Source organism: Gopherus evgoodei, chromosome 5 (assembly GCF_007399415.2).
Source record: "Gopherus evgoodei ecotype Sinaloan lineage chromosome 5, rGopEvg1_v1.p, whole genome shotgun sequence".
In the NCBI taxonomy this organism is placed as follows: domain Eukaryota; kingdom Metazoa; phylum Chordata; order Testudines; family Testudinidae; genus Gopherus; species Gopherus evgoodei.
Genome location: NC_044326.1, coordinates 114,841,698 through 114,855,122, shown reverse-complemented (window position 1 = coordinate 114,855,122; position 13,425 = coordinate 114,841,698). Strand labels below are relative to the sequence as shown.

At 39.6% G+C, this 13,425-nt stretch overlaps 1 protein-coding gene across 2 annotated transcripts in view; it reads right to left on the bottom strand.

Annotated features, from left to right (window-relative positions):
• EGF (epidermal growth factor) overlaps positions 1 to 13,425 on the bottom strand; it is a 103,783-nt gene that overhangs the window by 68,052 nt on the left and 22,306 nt on the right. For both annotated transcript variants that reach the window (XM_030564590.1, XM_030564591.1), the window contains exons 4-6: positions 12,473 to 12,654; positions 8,129 to 8,359; positions 7,160 to 7,362 (exon numbers count right to left, since the gene is read on the bottom strand). In XM_030564590.1, the coding sequence (XP_030420450.1) occupies positions 7,160 to 7,362; positions 8,129 to 8,359; positions 12,473 to 12,654 (616 nt within the window). The remainder of the gene's footprint in view (positions 1 to 7,159; positions 7,363 to 8,128; positions 8,360 to 12,472; positions 12,655 to 13,425) is intronic.

The window sequence follows — 13,425 nt, the reverse complement described above, 5'->3', positions numbered from 1 at the left end:
TACTGTCTAAAAATGAAGCTCCTTGTGCTCCAACACGAGAGTGGGGGCAGACTAAAAACCATGACTGTGTAGGATCATTTATGGCCATCTACCAACACAGCTAGTTCCTGGAGGCATCAGGAGAAAGGGCAGAACGGGTTTGGCTGAAGACCCCTGGTCAATAGTCAGAGGCTCACAAGATGATTTTTGTTGGTTTGCAAAGTCAGAGTGGTGAGACTCATCTGGGCCAAATGCAAGATGATCCCTCAGCCAGAAAAGGATTGTCTGCCTCTGCGATCCACTTTGCTGTCTCCACTTATCTGTTCATGTACAAGAGAATGGTCCCTTTACAAAGAGTTTATCACCTTGCCAACAGTGTGTATGATATTGCATCCTGTTTCATATGCTAATCATTTTATTGCTCTCTGTTGTTTATATATGACTAATAATTAATCATCTACTTTGTTCTGCTGCTTGGACTTTATGGAACATTTGCAGTGAATTGTCTTCCTTGTCATGTTAATTGTCACTTTGGACAATGGGGATTAATTTACCTTATCTACTGTGCGCTTCTTATGATGAGACTCTCACAACTTTTTTCCTAGCAAGGGCAGGGGGATTGTTCTTGCCAATAAATAGGAGTTAAGAGTAGATACCAGAGCAGGTGATCTGCCACTATAACAGTATACACAATTGGCGCATGCATGGAGGGACAAGGTGGGGGAGTGTGCTTAAAGGAACTAGAATCTGTACAATGAGGTTTTGCCATTTTCTACAAATGGGAGGTACACACCTGTGCAAGAACCTAATTTCACAAAAGATTTAGCCAGTGCAAGTAGCCCAGGCCAGACAGTCCCATGTCAACAGGAATGGCAATGGACAATCAGCTGCCAGTAAAGGTCATAGAATCATAGAATATCAGGGTTGGAAGAGACCTCAAGAGGTCATTTAGTCCTATCCTCTGCTCAAAGCAGGACCATCACCAACTAAATCATCCCAGCCAGGTCTTTGTCAAGCTGGGCCTTAAAAACCTCTAAGGATGGAGATTCCACCACCAACATAGGTAACCCTTTCCAGTGCTTCACTACCCTCCTAGTGAAATAATGTTTCCTAATATCCACCTAGACATCCCCCATTGCAACTTGAGACCATTGCTTCTTGTTCTGTCATTTGCCACCACTAAGAACAACTGAGCTCCATCCTCTTTGGAACCTCCCTTCAGGTAGTTGAAGGCTGCTATCAAATCCCCCCTAACTCTTCTCTTCTGCAGACTAAACAAGCCCAGTTCCCTCAGCCTCTCCTTGTAAGTCATGTGCCCCAGCCCCCTGATCATTCTCATTGCACTCCATTGTCCCGGGTCTGTAAATGTGGATGGGGCCTATAGAGGGGCTCTGATCCTGCAGAGGGCAGAATGGTATCCTATGATAGTGCCGAAGCAGCTTTCCTAAATGACATAGCACAGCATCAACAACAAGGAATGCCTGCCTCTGGCACGTTAGAGACAAAGACAGAGGGACAGATAAAAACCTTATTAGAGCAGCTTATCCACAATAACAACTACTAAAGAACACAAAGGAAAAAAGTATCCGAGTTAAGCTAGCAGTTGAACTTTAAGATGACAAAAGCAGAGCTGATTGTGATTCGATTTCAAATAATCTTCTGTTTGCTGCCAAATACTGTTGTTATTGGTTCCCTGTGAATCCTATTAAATAGACAAAGGTCTCTCTTTCTGCATTTATTTTATTTTAACTCTATTATCATAGTTAACTTAGTAAAGCATTTTGGGACACAGTTTGCATAAAAGATGGGATCTGCTTTAAACTGACATGCACTATATAATACTAGATGGTACGCTACTAGAGAAGATGCTGCTTCTTTATTGGAAGTATACTGCTTTATCCTCAAAACAGCAGTCCTCAGAGAAGAAGACAACAAGTACACTGGCTGAATGGAAATAAAAAGTGGCAGGAATTTCTAAAAACTGTTCTGAAAATTCCATTTTTTACACTTATAGCAGTTAGATATTTAATATATATGTATCTGGCTACTATATCTAAGAACTACTTCAGGTGTCATATAACTAACTAATCCCCAGAATTTACAAGGAAAACCAAAGCAAAAGCCAGGTAAGGAATAAGAGGAAGCTATGCATGGTGAATAGGAATATGTGGGGCACAATTCTCCTTCTGCAGGATACAGGTAACTTCCAGTCAAATCCATGGGAGTTACATTCTGCAGGGGGAGGATCATGCCCTCAGATGCTCCTGTATTAGTAGAGAAAACACCATCTGTAATAGGATAAGAACTATAGTGTACGCTGTCGACTTCTTCCCAGGACACACAGTGAATCTGCTTAGAGAGAATCTGCTCTTATTTCCTAAATATCTGAGTATCATTATGGTTCAAACCAAAAGAGAAGAGCAGGAAAATCAGCTCCCCATCACAAATGTAAAGAAATTTATTAGTTTAATAAACACAGAACACTCAGTGAGGCAGAAATTAAGGAGACTTCCAAATGTTTATCCTTTTTGTGTCCTGGACAGTATTATTTTCAGAGACTGTCTAGAGATAAGAAAACAAAGCCAAGAATTAATCCTGTGGATAACTGACTGGAACCTTTTCAAAGAAAAGAGTCAGTGGTAGGCACTACAGAACAGGATAGATCTTGGAGTATGGGTAGCAAATGGAGATAAGGTGCAATTACCAAATGATTGATCGCAAGTTCTGTCCCAGAAGACATGGAAGAACTATGCCAAAAAATGTGGTTATTTACAATAAAAGACCCAAATGTTAGAGATCCAGCTTATAGAATCTGCCCCCAGATAGTTAATTCAGTCCAGAGACTTGGGTCCTTTGGACTGTAATGCTACTGGATGCCCAAACAGCCCTGGCAAAACCCTACCTACTTCCATATGCAACTGGCCAGAAAATAGCACCCCAGTCACAACCACCATGACCCCTATGTATTGATGAACTTGAAGCTTGATTACTGCAACTCATATCTAGGAATGGAGCCACATGCCTAGCTAAGCCTCCATTTGGGACAAAATGCAGCAGCCTCTTTGTGTAGCAACACAGGCTGTTGTGAACACATCACCCAAGGCTTTGCTTCCTGTACTGGCTCCACATGGAATATAGAGCACAGTTCAAAGTCTCTGTCCTGATACTCGTATTTCCAAGGGACTGGTCCCACTGCCAGCTTGTCAGATCACCTCTCCCTCCATAATCATGACCTCTCTCAGTGGCTACATTCTAACAGAACAATAGAGAGAAAGAATGAGAAGGGAAAATAACAAGATGGTAAATGCCACTGCTCATAAAGAGAGGTCATTTTCTTCACATTACCTATGACCAGTTGGTGATCCTGGTTTTAAACTTCAGTAAGAGGTGCTTATGCCTCATATGCTCTGGAAGACTGGCTGGATAGATTAACGGAGCCCAGAAATATTTTATTTAGACAAAAACATTGCCTGAAGCTGGTAAAAAAAATCTGTCACTAATATGGACCCTAGTTCCCTGATCATTAGAATTAAAGCACTATACATCCTTATTATACTACATCCATAAAACTTGTAGAACGTATTGGACCCTACAACTAGGCAGAAAGCTGCTTTCAAAACAAACAGAAAACAGCACCCAAAAAAAATCCCACCCTGAATTTCCCTCAAACAAAACTCAATTATCCAAATATCCTTTTTATGGGGAGGGGTTTTCAGGCTTCTTGAGCTGTCTGTGCCCAGCTCCCTTCAGCAGCTGGTGCTTCTGTAACTAGGACCGAGTGCTCACAAGTTTATTTTTGTCTCTCAAATGATTATTTTTGGTTTAATCTCCCTAATAATCTGGGATTGCCTGACCCTTTATCGGGTAAAAAATAGCTGTGCTGTTGCTGCTGCTGAACATGAGTATGCAACCACCCCCACCCACACACATGCAGCAAACCCCCCATGTGACCACACAGGTGAGAAAGTACAAGAGAGCTTGTTCATGTGCTCTATTTCCAATTCACCCTCTAAATTCAACCACATGGAAAATAGCCTAACAATTGTATTTTACACACATTGTTCTACCCAACCATAATATGGAAAGTGCTGGCCAACTGGTAGAAAAGCACATCAAGAATTACTATTTAATCAAATGTGAAAAAGGTTCTTGGTTCAGGTTTGGTGGAAAGTGTCAAAATTTGAGCTGCTTGTCTCAAAGAGATTAGCAACACCATAAACTGCTTCCACTGGACTTTTATAAAAAATATCATGGAAATATTTCTATTGGTCTCATGAATGAATCATATAGGCCATTTTCTTAAACCTGTCTGCTTTAAGGATCAAAGGGAGTTACAGATACTCAGAACCACTGAAAATCAGAAGATTTATATATGGATTTAGGAACCTAAATTTAGATGCCCATATTTGAAAAATTTGGCAATAAAACCTAAAACCGGGGCTAAGTTTTGCCTGACACAAGTATCCCTTTAAACAGAACAGTATTTACAGGGGGAAAAAAAGATAATTAAAGGAGAAATCAGTTTTTGAGATGTGATGCTGACGGTCTATAAACTGTAAGTAGAAGTGACAAGTATTCCAGAGGAATTATACATTTATCAGCAGCTGAATCTGAAGCTATTTACCTCAGATTCTTTATCATGTGAGAAGAACGCTTTCCACCCTCTGCCTTCCACCCTTTGCCCCACAGAACAAAGCTGTTGCATCAGAAGATTGTGGTATTTACATCATGACATTGTGAGAGTACGTTGCCTCAAACCCAAAGCCAAATTAATGTCCTGTTAGCTGTGAAACAAACAGTCATGACAAGCTCAAGACTGTCCTGTGAAAGAAAAAGGGGACAGTGGAGGACCTCTCCCAAGCAAGGCATTCATCTAAGGAAAAAAGTCTGCAGCATATAACCCAAATTTGATCTTTGGCAGGAATTGTAGCAGTTAAACATTTCCTGTTAGATTCTTTTGTACCTGAAGAGAACTTACTTGCCATCTGTGTTACTGTTTTAAATAAGGTTGATCATTCACATTTAATGCTGTGCTGCAGCAAATGTTGACTTAGCCCCTACAAGGCATCCAGTTAGAGCCTACATGCTCTCATCTCCCCTATAAATCTAATTTGTGCTTTAGACAAATTAACCTTCTCAATCCTGGTTCTTGGGCTGGATAAGCTAAGTAATGCACATAAAAAGTCCAAAAGAATCATCTGGATTGGGCAAGGTAAGCTTCTTTTTCTCCCCATGTATTATAAGAAGCCATTTGGGAGAGGAAAAAAACGCATTACAAGCACCACTTACTTTCATGCTTCTACCAAATTATCCTTGCAGTAAACTACAGACAGCATGGCGCATATTAAAAAAATTGAGTTTATCCACTAAGAAAAGCAGGGGGAAAACCCTTTTTCAATTGAACTGTGGACAGTGAAAAGTGGTATATACTCTTCGGAGGGAGGAGGAGGCGAATACATTTAGATCATGAGAAGAGTAAAAGCTAAGTGCCCAGCATCAATAAGCTTTACATTATGTACTTTGCCTCAAGGGAAAGCTTATAACCCAGCTGACAGCCCCTAGCATTCATTGTATCAGCAATTATAAATTAGCCAGTTTCTTCTCCTCCCACCCCTTCCAATGCAGACACATCCTATTGGTCAATACCAGCTCAGGATTTAGGAGAAATTCTGCAGTACCTTCCAAACCGGGTCAACTAGTTGTATCACATTGAGCAATATGCAGACGCTTCCCCCTCTGAACCACATCTACCCTGGTCTGGTGGGTGGGTAAGTGAGTGTGCGTTTTTTTCCCCAAAAGGAATGATTCAGTCTGCCAGGTTCAAAGTAACATGTTGTACAGAGCAGTGGAAAAATCTCTGAATAAAGGGACAGGATCCTTAAGGTCATGGCTGTGTGTTTTGTTTTCATGCAAGCACTTGCCATTCGATTTTAATTGCTAGCATCCCTGCTGCAGCAGAATAAATGCTTGAAGTGAAAATTATATATTTCCACAGGAGATACCTCTTGAAGATCTTAGTTTCTACCTCTCCGTGGTACAAGAAGAGGGGAGAGTGGGTCCAAATATGGCATCAGATGGAGTGAAGGGAGAGGAAGGCCGATAGATGGATAAGAGATATGAAGTTAATAAGTAAGTGTCATGGGGTAGTTTCCAAATTATGTTTCAAGAGGGTTTTTTTTTTACATTATAATTTTTGTTAAATACTCTATGTTCCATACCACCTGAGTTGCTCAGAATCTCATGGTTCTTCACCTTCCATGGGAGCTCTGGAATTACCATAGTACACTCTCAGGTGCCTGATTCTCCACTGTCCTGCACTTTGTGTAGTTGCTTATACACTTGGACAAAATAAGTGCAAAATGCCACTGCATCTAAATAATAACCATCCACACCCAGCTGGGTAGATATAAATGACTACACAAGGTGCAAGACAGTGGAGAGTCAGACCCTAATTTTTTCCTCCTCTCTGGGCATTTATAATGCACCCACCACTGTGATATTTAGATGCCATGTTGTAATGGTGGGGATCCCTTCCACTTATATTCATCTTCTGATCCACAGTAAAATACCCATGGTGTGATCACACTTTGAGGTGACCTATTGTAATTCGCACAGACTCACACTTCTTATTTAAAAGTTTCTATTGAAATTCCATATCAGTCCTAGGGTAAGCAGTGCGATCCTTAATCCAGTTACTTCACTGTGGGACTGAGACATACATACATACTGTTGGTTGGACATTTCATACATTTCTCACAACAATTTAGGACTGATAGCAAGATTTTCAATTATGCCTTAGAATGAAAGGTCCATAAGGGGACAGGTATTGAAGAAATTAGCCTAGAATGCGCGTTGCCAAGGTATATGTTTGAAATACTTAGGGATATGCGCGTGTGCATGCACACACACACATACACACACACACACCAATAAATTAATTCATGTGGATGTTCCTCATTAGTAAATTAATAGAATTAGATTGTTCTCTGCTTACTTCCTAACTGAAGCTCCTGTTAAAGTCATGCATATTGAGTGAAACCCTGGCCCCACAGCAGTCCATGAGAATTTTGTCATCAACTTCAACAGAACTCTTGTTGAAAAAAATTCTATTCTGAAAAATTAAATGGAGTGTGTGACAATATTCTTATACACATAAGTGTGTCATTATATGGTGACTTACCAAAATCTCGAGCATCTGTTCTTGCTCCAGGCTGTTTAAATGGATGCACCACTTTTATTTCAGCAGGTGGTATAAATGATGGTTTCAGGCTGACTGTGACTATAACCTTTCCTGTAAATTTATTGGCTCTCTGGATCCTGTCAGTTTTTGGGTCTGGATAGTAGAAGTGCTCAGCAAACAGAGATATGCCCAATAAATGGTGTCTGGAATGGAGAGGAAATAACAAATAAGTAACATTTGATTTCATCCCTATTTGATCGTTTGCTTAAGGTCTCCTGAAAACATGGAACATCTATATCAACCACGTTTGCTTCAGATACCCTGATATACTTTTTATCAGAAATTAAAACCTGTGAACATGTGATTGAATGGTTTGTGAGGTATGATATGACAGTTGAAATGTCACTGTGGACACAATATACTGTGGCTCACAACATAGCACACAACATACTGCAGATACAGTGGGGCCAGTCAAACAATTACTAACAACTCCTGCAGCTTGAGTGACTAGTTGACCAGGACTAGTTCACAGAGAAAGTCCTGGTATTCCAGCTAACTCTACTGAACCATGTGCCACTATGTCATGTGCCTTTGTGGAAGGAAAAATGCCCGTTAAGCATCCCCATTTCTTTGAGAGACTACTGATTTCTACCACCCTCGGCTGGGTTCCTGAGCCTCTCAGGAGCAAGAGAGAGGCTGGAAATTCTGCATGGATGGCTCATAAGAGTAGTATGCTGGCATCCATTTCCCAGAACATACACATGGGAGGAAGAAGGAGGAGACTCTGCCCCTTCCAAAGCTATCCTCTTCTGGTTATATACTGGCTATTCTGAAAATGTTGTGCCATTTTATCTGTACCTTACAATGGTTATTATTTCCAGACTCAAAGAAGAAAGGGAAGAGGATGTCTTTATCAGACATAGCCCTAAAAATATTTAGTTTCCCTCTGTCCAACGCAGAAAAACTTACCGGGAAGAATGTTTGGGCAAATGAATAGAGCCACCGTTATAGTCACATGATCCAATGCGTGAAACATCTTCTTTACTGTCATACTGGATCCAAAAGAGTCTTGTGTCAATAAAATCCAGTGAGATGGTCTTTATTTTTTCTGTGGTCCTCAAAACAATTCTCATGTCAGTTCCATCAAGGACTGCTCTGTGAACGCTGGAAAGAGCACCATCTGAAGACCAAAATATAAACCTAAAGACAAAAGAGAGTCATATTTTGAAAACTATTTGCAAGATAGTGCAGCAGCTGTTGAAAATTATCTGTTTAGCTCTCTCTTTTTTCAGTATTCTTCATTTTTAATCACGGTACTCCCAGAACAGAAACATCTAATTCAGAAGCTGAGTAATACCAAGATATCTGTTGCATGAAGGAAAAGTCATATATGCAGAAACTGTCCACCAGAAACAGAATGTTTACAAAATATCCTTCTTCAATACTTGTGCAGTATCACCTGAAAGTCCATAAAATATACATATTTAAGTGGATTTGAGTCTTGCTCTTGACATACTGTTGACATAATCCTTTACATCTCTCAAAGACTTTCGAGGCTTGCAAGCTTAAAGGCTCTCTGTCATTTAAGCAAATAATTTTAATACATTTGTTACTTATCAGAAACATTTTTAAAAATACCTTTCCTACTTTTTTTAACTGTAGATGTATCAGAAGTGCCAATTCTAGTCTCCCCTGGTTTTGCTGGAGGAGTAGTTGTGGGTCTGAGAGTTTACACGTTGTGTGAGCTCTCACTTTAATTAAATGGGTGACCATCATTTCTCCAAAATGTTCATTAGCTATTGGAGTTAAATAGATGTTAAAGATTACAAATGAAAAAAAGTTTTATACAGTCTGACTAAAAATGTCCTCGGCACTCAGTTCTTAGCTTTCTGCCTCTTTCTCCCATTATATGATAATTTCACAAGTTCTTCAGTCACTACAGAAACTTCTAGAACAGACAAGATCTGAGTGTCTAACGTAAAAGATTAGCAGGAAAATAAAACCTTAAACAACAAAGGAGAAAAATATTTGGCTTTATTTTTATATATATATGTATATATATGTATAGTAAATAGGAAAAACACCTTATTTTCCCCCTTTTCAGGACACCTTTAAGATAGGAAATAACTTTGGTTACTGTGTTGTATCTTTTAACAACTGGTGACTGTCCAATGGCAACCAATGTAGTGCTAAGATTCATTTTATATTTTTTTTTCACATTTAAAAATGTTTTCAAGGGGACTGAATGGCTGAGGGAATTATGTAACAAGACACTAGAAACTCCCCAAGGAAGATCCACTTTAGTGGTAACCAAATATTGTTTCCAAAAGTGCAGTCATGATCTAGCAACACCCTTGTTGACTCTCCCCAACAGAGACAGTATTGTCACCAGGAATCACTCACCCCTACAGGGATGCCTGCAAGTCAGGGAAAAGGCACGTGACTAGGGAAAGCCTGCACTGCTTCTGGCTACGTTGTACCTCTTCTGTGGATAAATAGGGCTCTTCCGTTCCAAGCAATTTTAATCCAGAATCTGTTTTACAGGAACTTAACTGAAAAATACCCGTTCTACTATTTTATTGATTTCTTTTAATCTAAATATTAGGGCACAGCCACAATGTCCTGCAAACACTTGCGCATGCCCAATGAGACTAGACTATTCACTTGTACAAAATTACTTGTTCTCCTTGAGGTTTGGAGGATCAGGGCCTATATTTGCACATGACCTGGCTTGGCCACAGTTCCTCCAACAATATATGGATAGTTGTTTTGTTTTACAGGATTAGGGGTTTTTTTTAAATTCTGTTTGCTTCTTTCTTTGTTTTACGATTGCACACAGAAATTCCAAAAAGTATTATCACATTGCATTGGTTTGATAGCACTAAAATTGTTAGACATAAATATTCCATTCAGACCAAAAGTGTAAGATCATACTGAATTTGAAAGAACTACAATGCTTCTTAAATGTACAAAACAACATACCAAAAAGCCTGTGTATTATCATTATTCTTATTTATGTCATGGGAGTACCCGGAGGCCATAGTCAAGAAAGGGCCTAACTGGGTAGGTGCTATACAAATGCAGGAGGAACACTCAGTATCTGCCCCTGGAAGTTTACAATCTAATTGTTGTGGTATGTGCTATGTCAATCTGATACAGATGAAAAATGTTTTAGTAAGGACAATATGAGGTGGCTATTATAGCAATTTTCAAACACAGCAATAATAATTGTTCGCTCTTTTATAGTGCTTGTTATCTCAGGATACCAACATGTTTTAAAAGGCTGGTTAAATTCTATAATCTCCATTTTACACGTGGAGAAATGGAGAAACATAGAGCTATTAAAGGCCAGTCCAATCACATGAACTTCCATTAACTTCAGCACAAGTTGGATCAGGCCCAAGGGACGTGCACAAGGTCACATAGCAAATTAGTGGGAGGAATTGAAACCAGATTGCCTGACTCACAATCCCTTGCAGTACCCCTAGACAACTGTGCCTCCGCTACAGATTCTTGATCATGTGTAAATTCTACACAGGAAATAGATGAATACCAAAAAAAAGGTTACTTTATTATTATTCTGTAGCAAAACCAGCCAAGCATATTTTGAGAAAAATGTGATTATTAATTTAGCTATCATGCTGATCTTCATTACTTGAGAGTTGTACACATTACCAGGAAGATATATTTCTTCTTAGTTTCTGACATTGCATATGTTTGTCCCTGTGGAAATTAATTCACTGACTGCTTGACTTCACTATATTAATATTAAAATAGCACCATCAGGACTTTCAGACAAACAGACTGTGCTAAAATATAAAAATGATACATAAGAAAGCAGACTTCTAAGAGGACCTAAACAGTTTATTAATAGCTAACTAGCCTGACATGGCAGCATGTGAGTAATGCTTTAAAATAAAGCCCTAGCTGATCACACATAGGTGTATATATACATCTTAATCTGTCTGCAGAGTTCATAATAGTTTAGCAAATATATTTTCATTATTCCATTCATAAAATGTTTCTACGTGGCTTTAGGCTGAAAGGGTACAAGAACTTGTGAGAACTTCCAAATCAGTAAATGTGAGAGTCAGTACAGAAAACAAGTACTCTGGCATTCAGCCTTTTAAATCATACTCAAATGACAACCCGGTGAGGAAGATAGATATTGTTGGCTAGCATGAAAAGAAGGTTAGTGTGTAAGTGCAAAAGAGGGAGACACGTGAGCCTTAACACTAAAATGTCTCGACAGTGGTGATGAGCGGCTTCATTGTAAATAAAAAGTGCCAACAAAAATATTTTATTGCCATATCAGTATGGAGTACCTCAATGTCTCCTCCGCTGTTATTTTTAAAATTACCAATGAAAGAGCTTTACACAGTCAAGAGAAGTCACCACAGAGTATTCAGGGTGATGATACAAATATCTCTTCAGACCAGCCAACTCCCTGCACGGATGCATCTATGAATGGCTCTCTATGTAAATTGTTTTGTGCCTAGAGAAGCTCCCTTATCAAGTCTAAAACACTAACATTTATAGAACAGTAACAGCAGTCAGTAGCTTTACAATCAGTATTCAAGCTGACCAAAATTGGAGGCAAAAATAATAGAAAGAGGGGAACAAAGAAAACCACTATGGCATTAGCTGAGGGGCTCCATGCCTGTGAATGCTCCAGGTAAACAAAACATCCAGGCCCACTAGCGGCTTAGCCTAACAGGCCACGAGCCAAAGTTTGCCAGCCCCTGAAATATAGGGTCAGCTTATGAAAAGGTCATATAGTTTTTGCTATTTTTACCTATCCATCTTGGGGGGTTGGCTTATAAATGAATGAGCTAATGAACAAGCATATACAGTAAGTACTATATGCTTAATACGAATTGTGTTATGGATTGGGACTTCTCAGCATTTTCTGGCATCATTCCTGCTTTACCAAATGAAGATCAAACTCATTCCCCTTAAGTCCTCCACCTCCATCAACTGAGGCCTCATTGGCTCCTTCCCTGACAATCAATAACCTCCTCATTCCTCTTTCCCCGACCTAAGCCCATCTCCTCCCTTGCAATTAGAGCTCTCCCTCCTCACTTTAATGATGAACTGGGGGAGGGGGGTCAGGTTCTGTGTTGGACTCCAGTACGCTGCGGCCACCTGCCACCCTATTTATCTTTATTGTGTTCTTGGAGAAGTTGTAACAATCACTTGACATTTGATCAACATACTGTACGTAAGCTATTCTGTTAGCCTACAAGAAGCCATCAGAGCATTTGGTTTATTTTGAGACTGATTCGAAGAACTTATAAACTCAAGCAGAGTTACCTTTTCCCAGGGTCAACAGCAATACTTGTGGGATGACCTACATCCTTTAAAAGGACTCGGGAATTGTTTCCATTCAAGTCAGTTGCTTCAATAGTTGCTTTCTGGTGGTTGGCCCAAAGAATATCTTGATTTATCCAGTTGATGGCAAACCCTGCAACACCTTTTTCAACATAGCGTAGTCTCTGTAAATAGAAATTAAAAACATTAAAAAAACCAATTCTAATTACCATCTGGAAGTTGTCACCAAACCAAATAATGACCTGCAAACACATTGAGGCTTCCATTTAAATCCACTGGCTGGCCTCTTTTTAATGGCACCACAGAGACTAGATTTCCTTGCTTGCTCTTTAATCACCTTGATTTGTGCTGCACTTCTCTCCTCCTGTCACCTACATCTTTAAGCACAAACCATTGAGTTAAGTCATGCTAAGCTAAGTTCTCAAATGAAAGTCAGGCAGGGGTATCCCAAAGTTGCCCAGATTTTCCTTTTACCTAAATTTATCTTGTATTTCCTAAGCTATAAAATATCCATTCACACACTGGAAAAAGCCCTAATGTTTCAAGTTCATGCAGGCAGGATAAGTCAATGAGGCTGCATGTAGACACAGGAGTTCACCTGTGAGGTGTTCATTGCAGTCCACTGCAGACCTGGCAGCGTTTTGGGTTCTGGAAGTGCTGAAGTTCCTTTGTCTTTGCCACACAACCTTAGTCAGATATAGAGCACAGCTGTTTCTGAGCAAGAGAGGTAATGCTGAAAGGAGTGTTCATGTAATCTTAGGTCTCAATTAGTAGTTTCAAGAAAAATGTCAGGGGAATTGCATACATTTTCTTCATACTAGTGATATATGTAAAGCTGGTAGAAATTAGTGCTGTCTGTGAGAACAACAAACCTAGATTTGTCTGAATTTCCTCCCCTCAGCCTTTATTCTATCACCATTCCTTCACCTTATTAA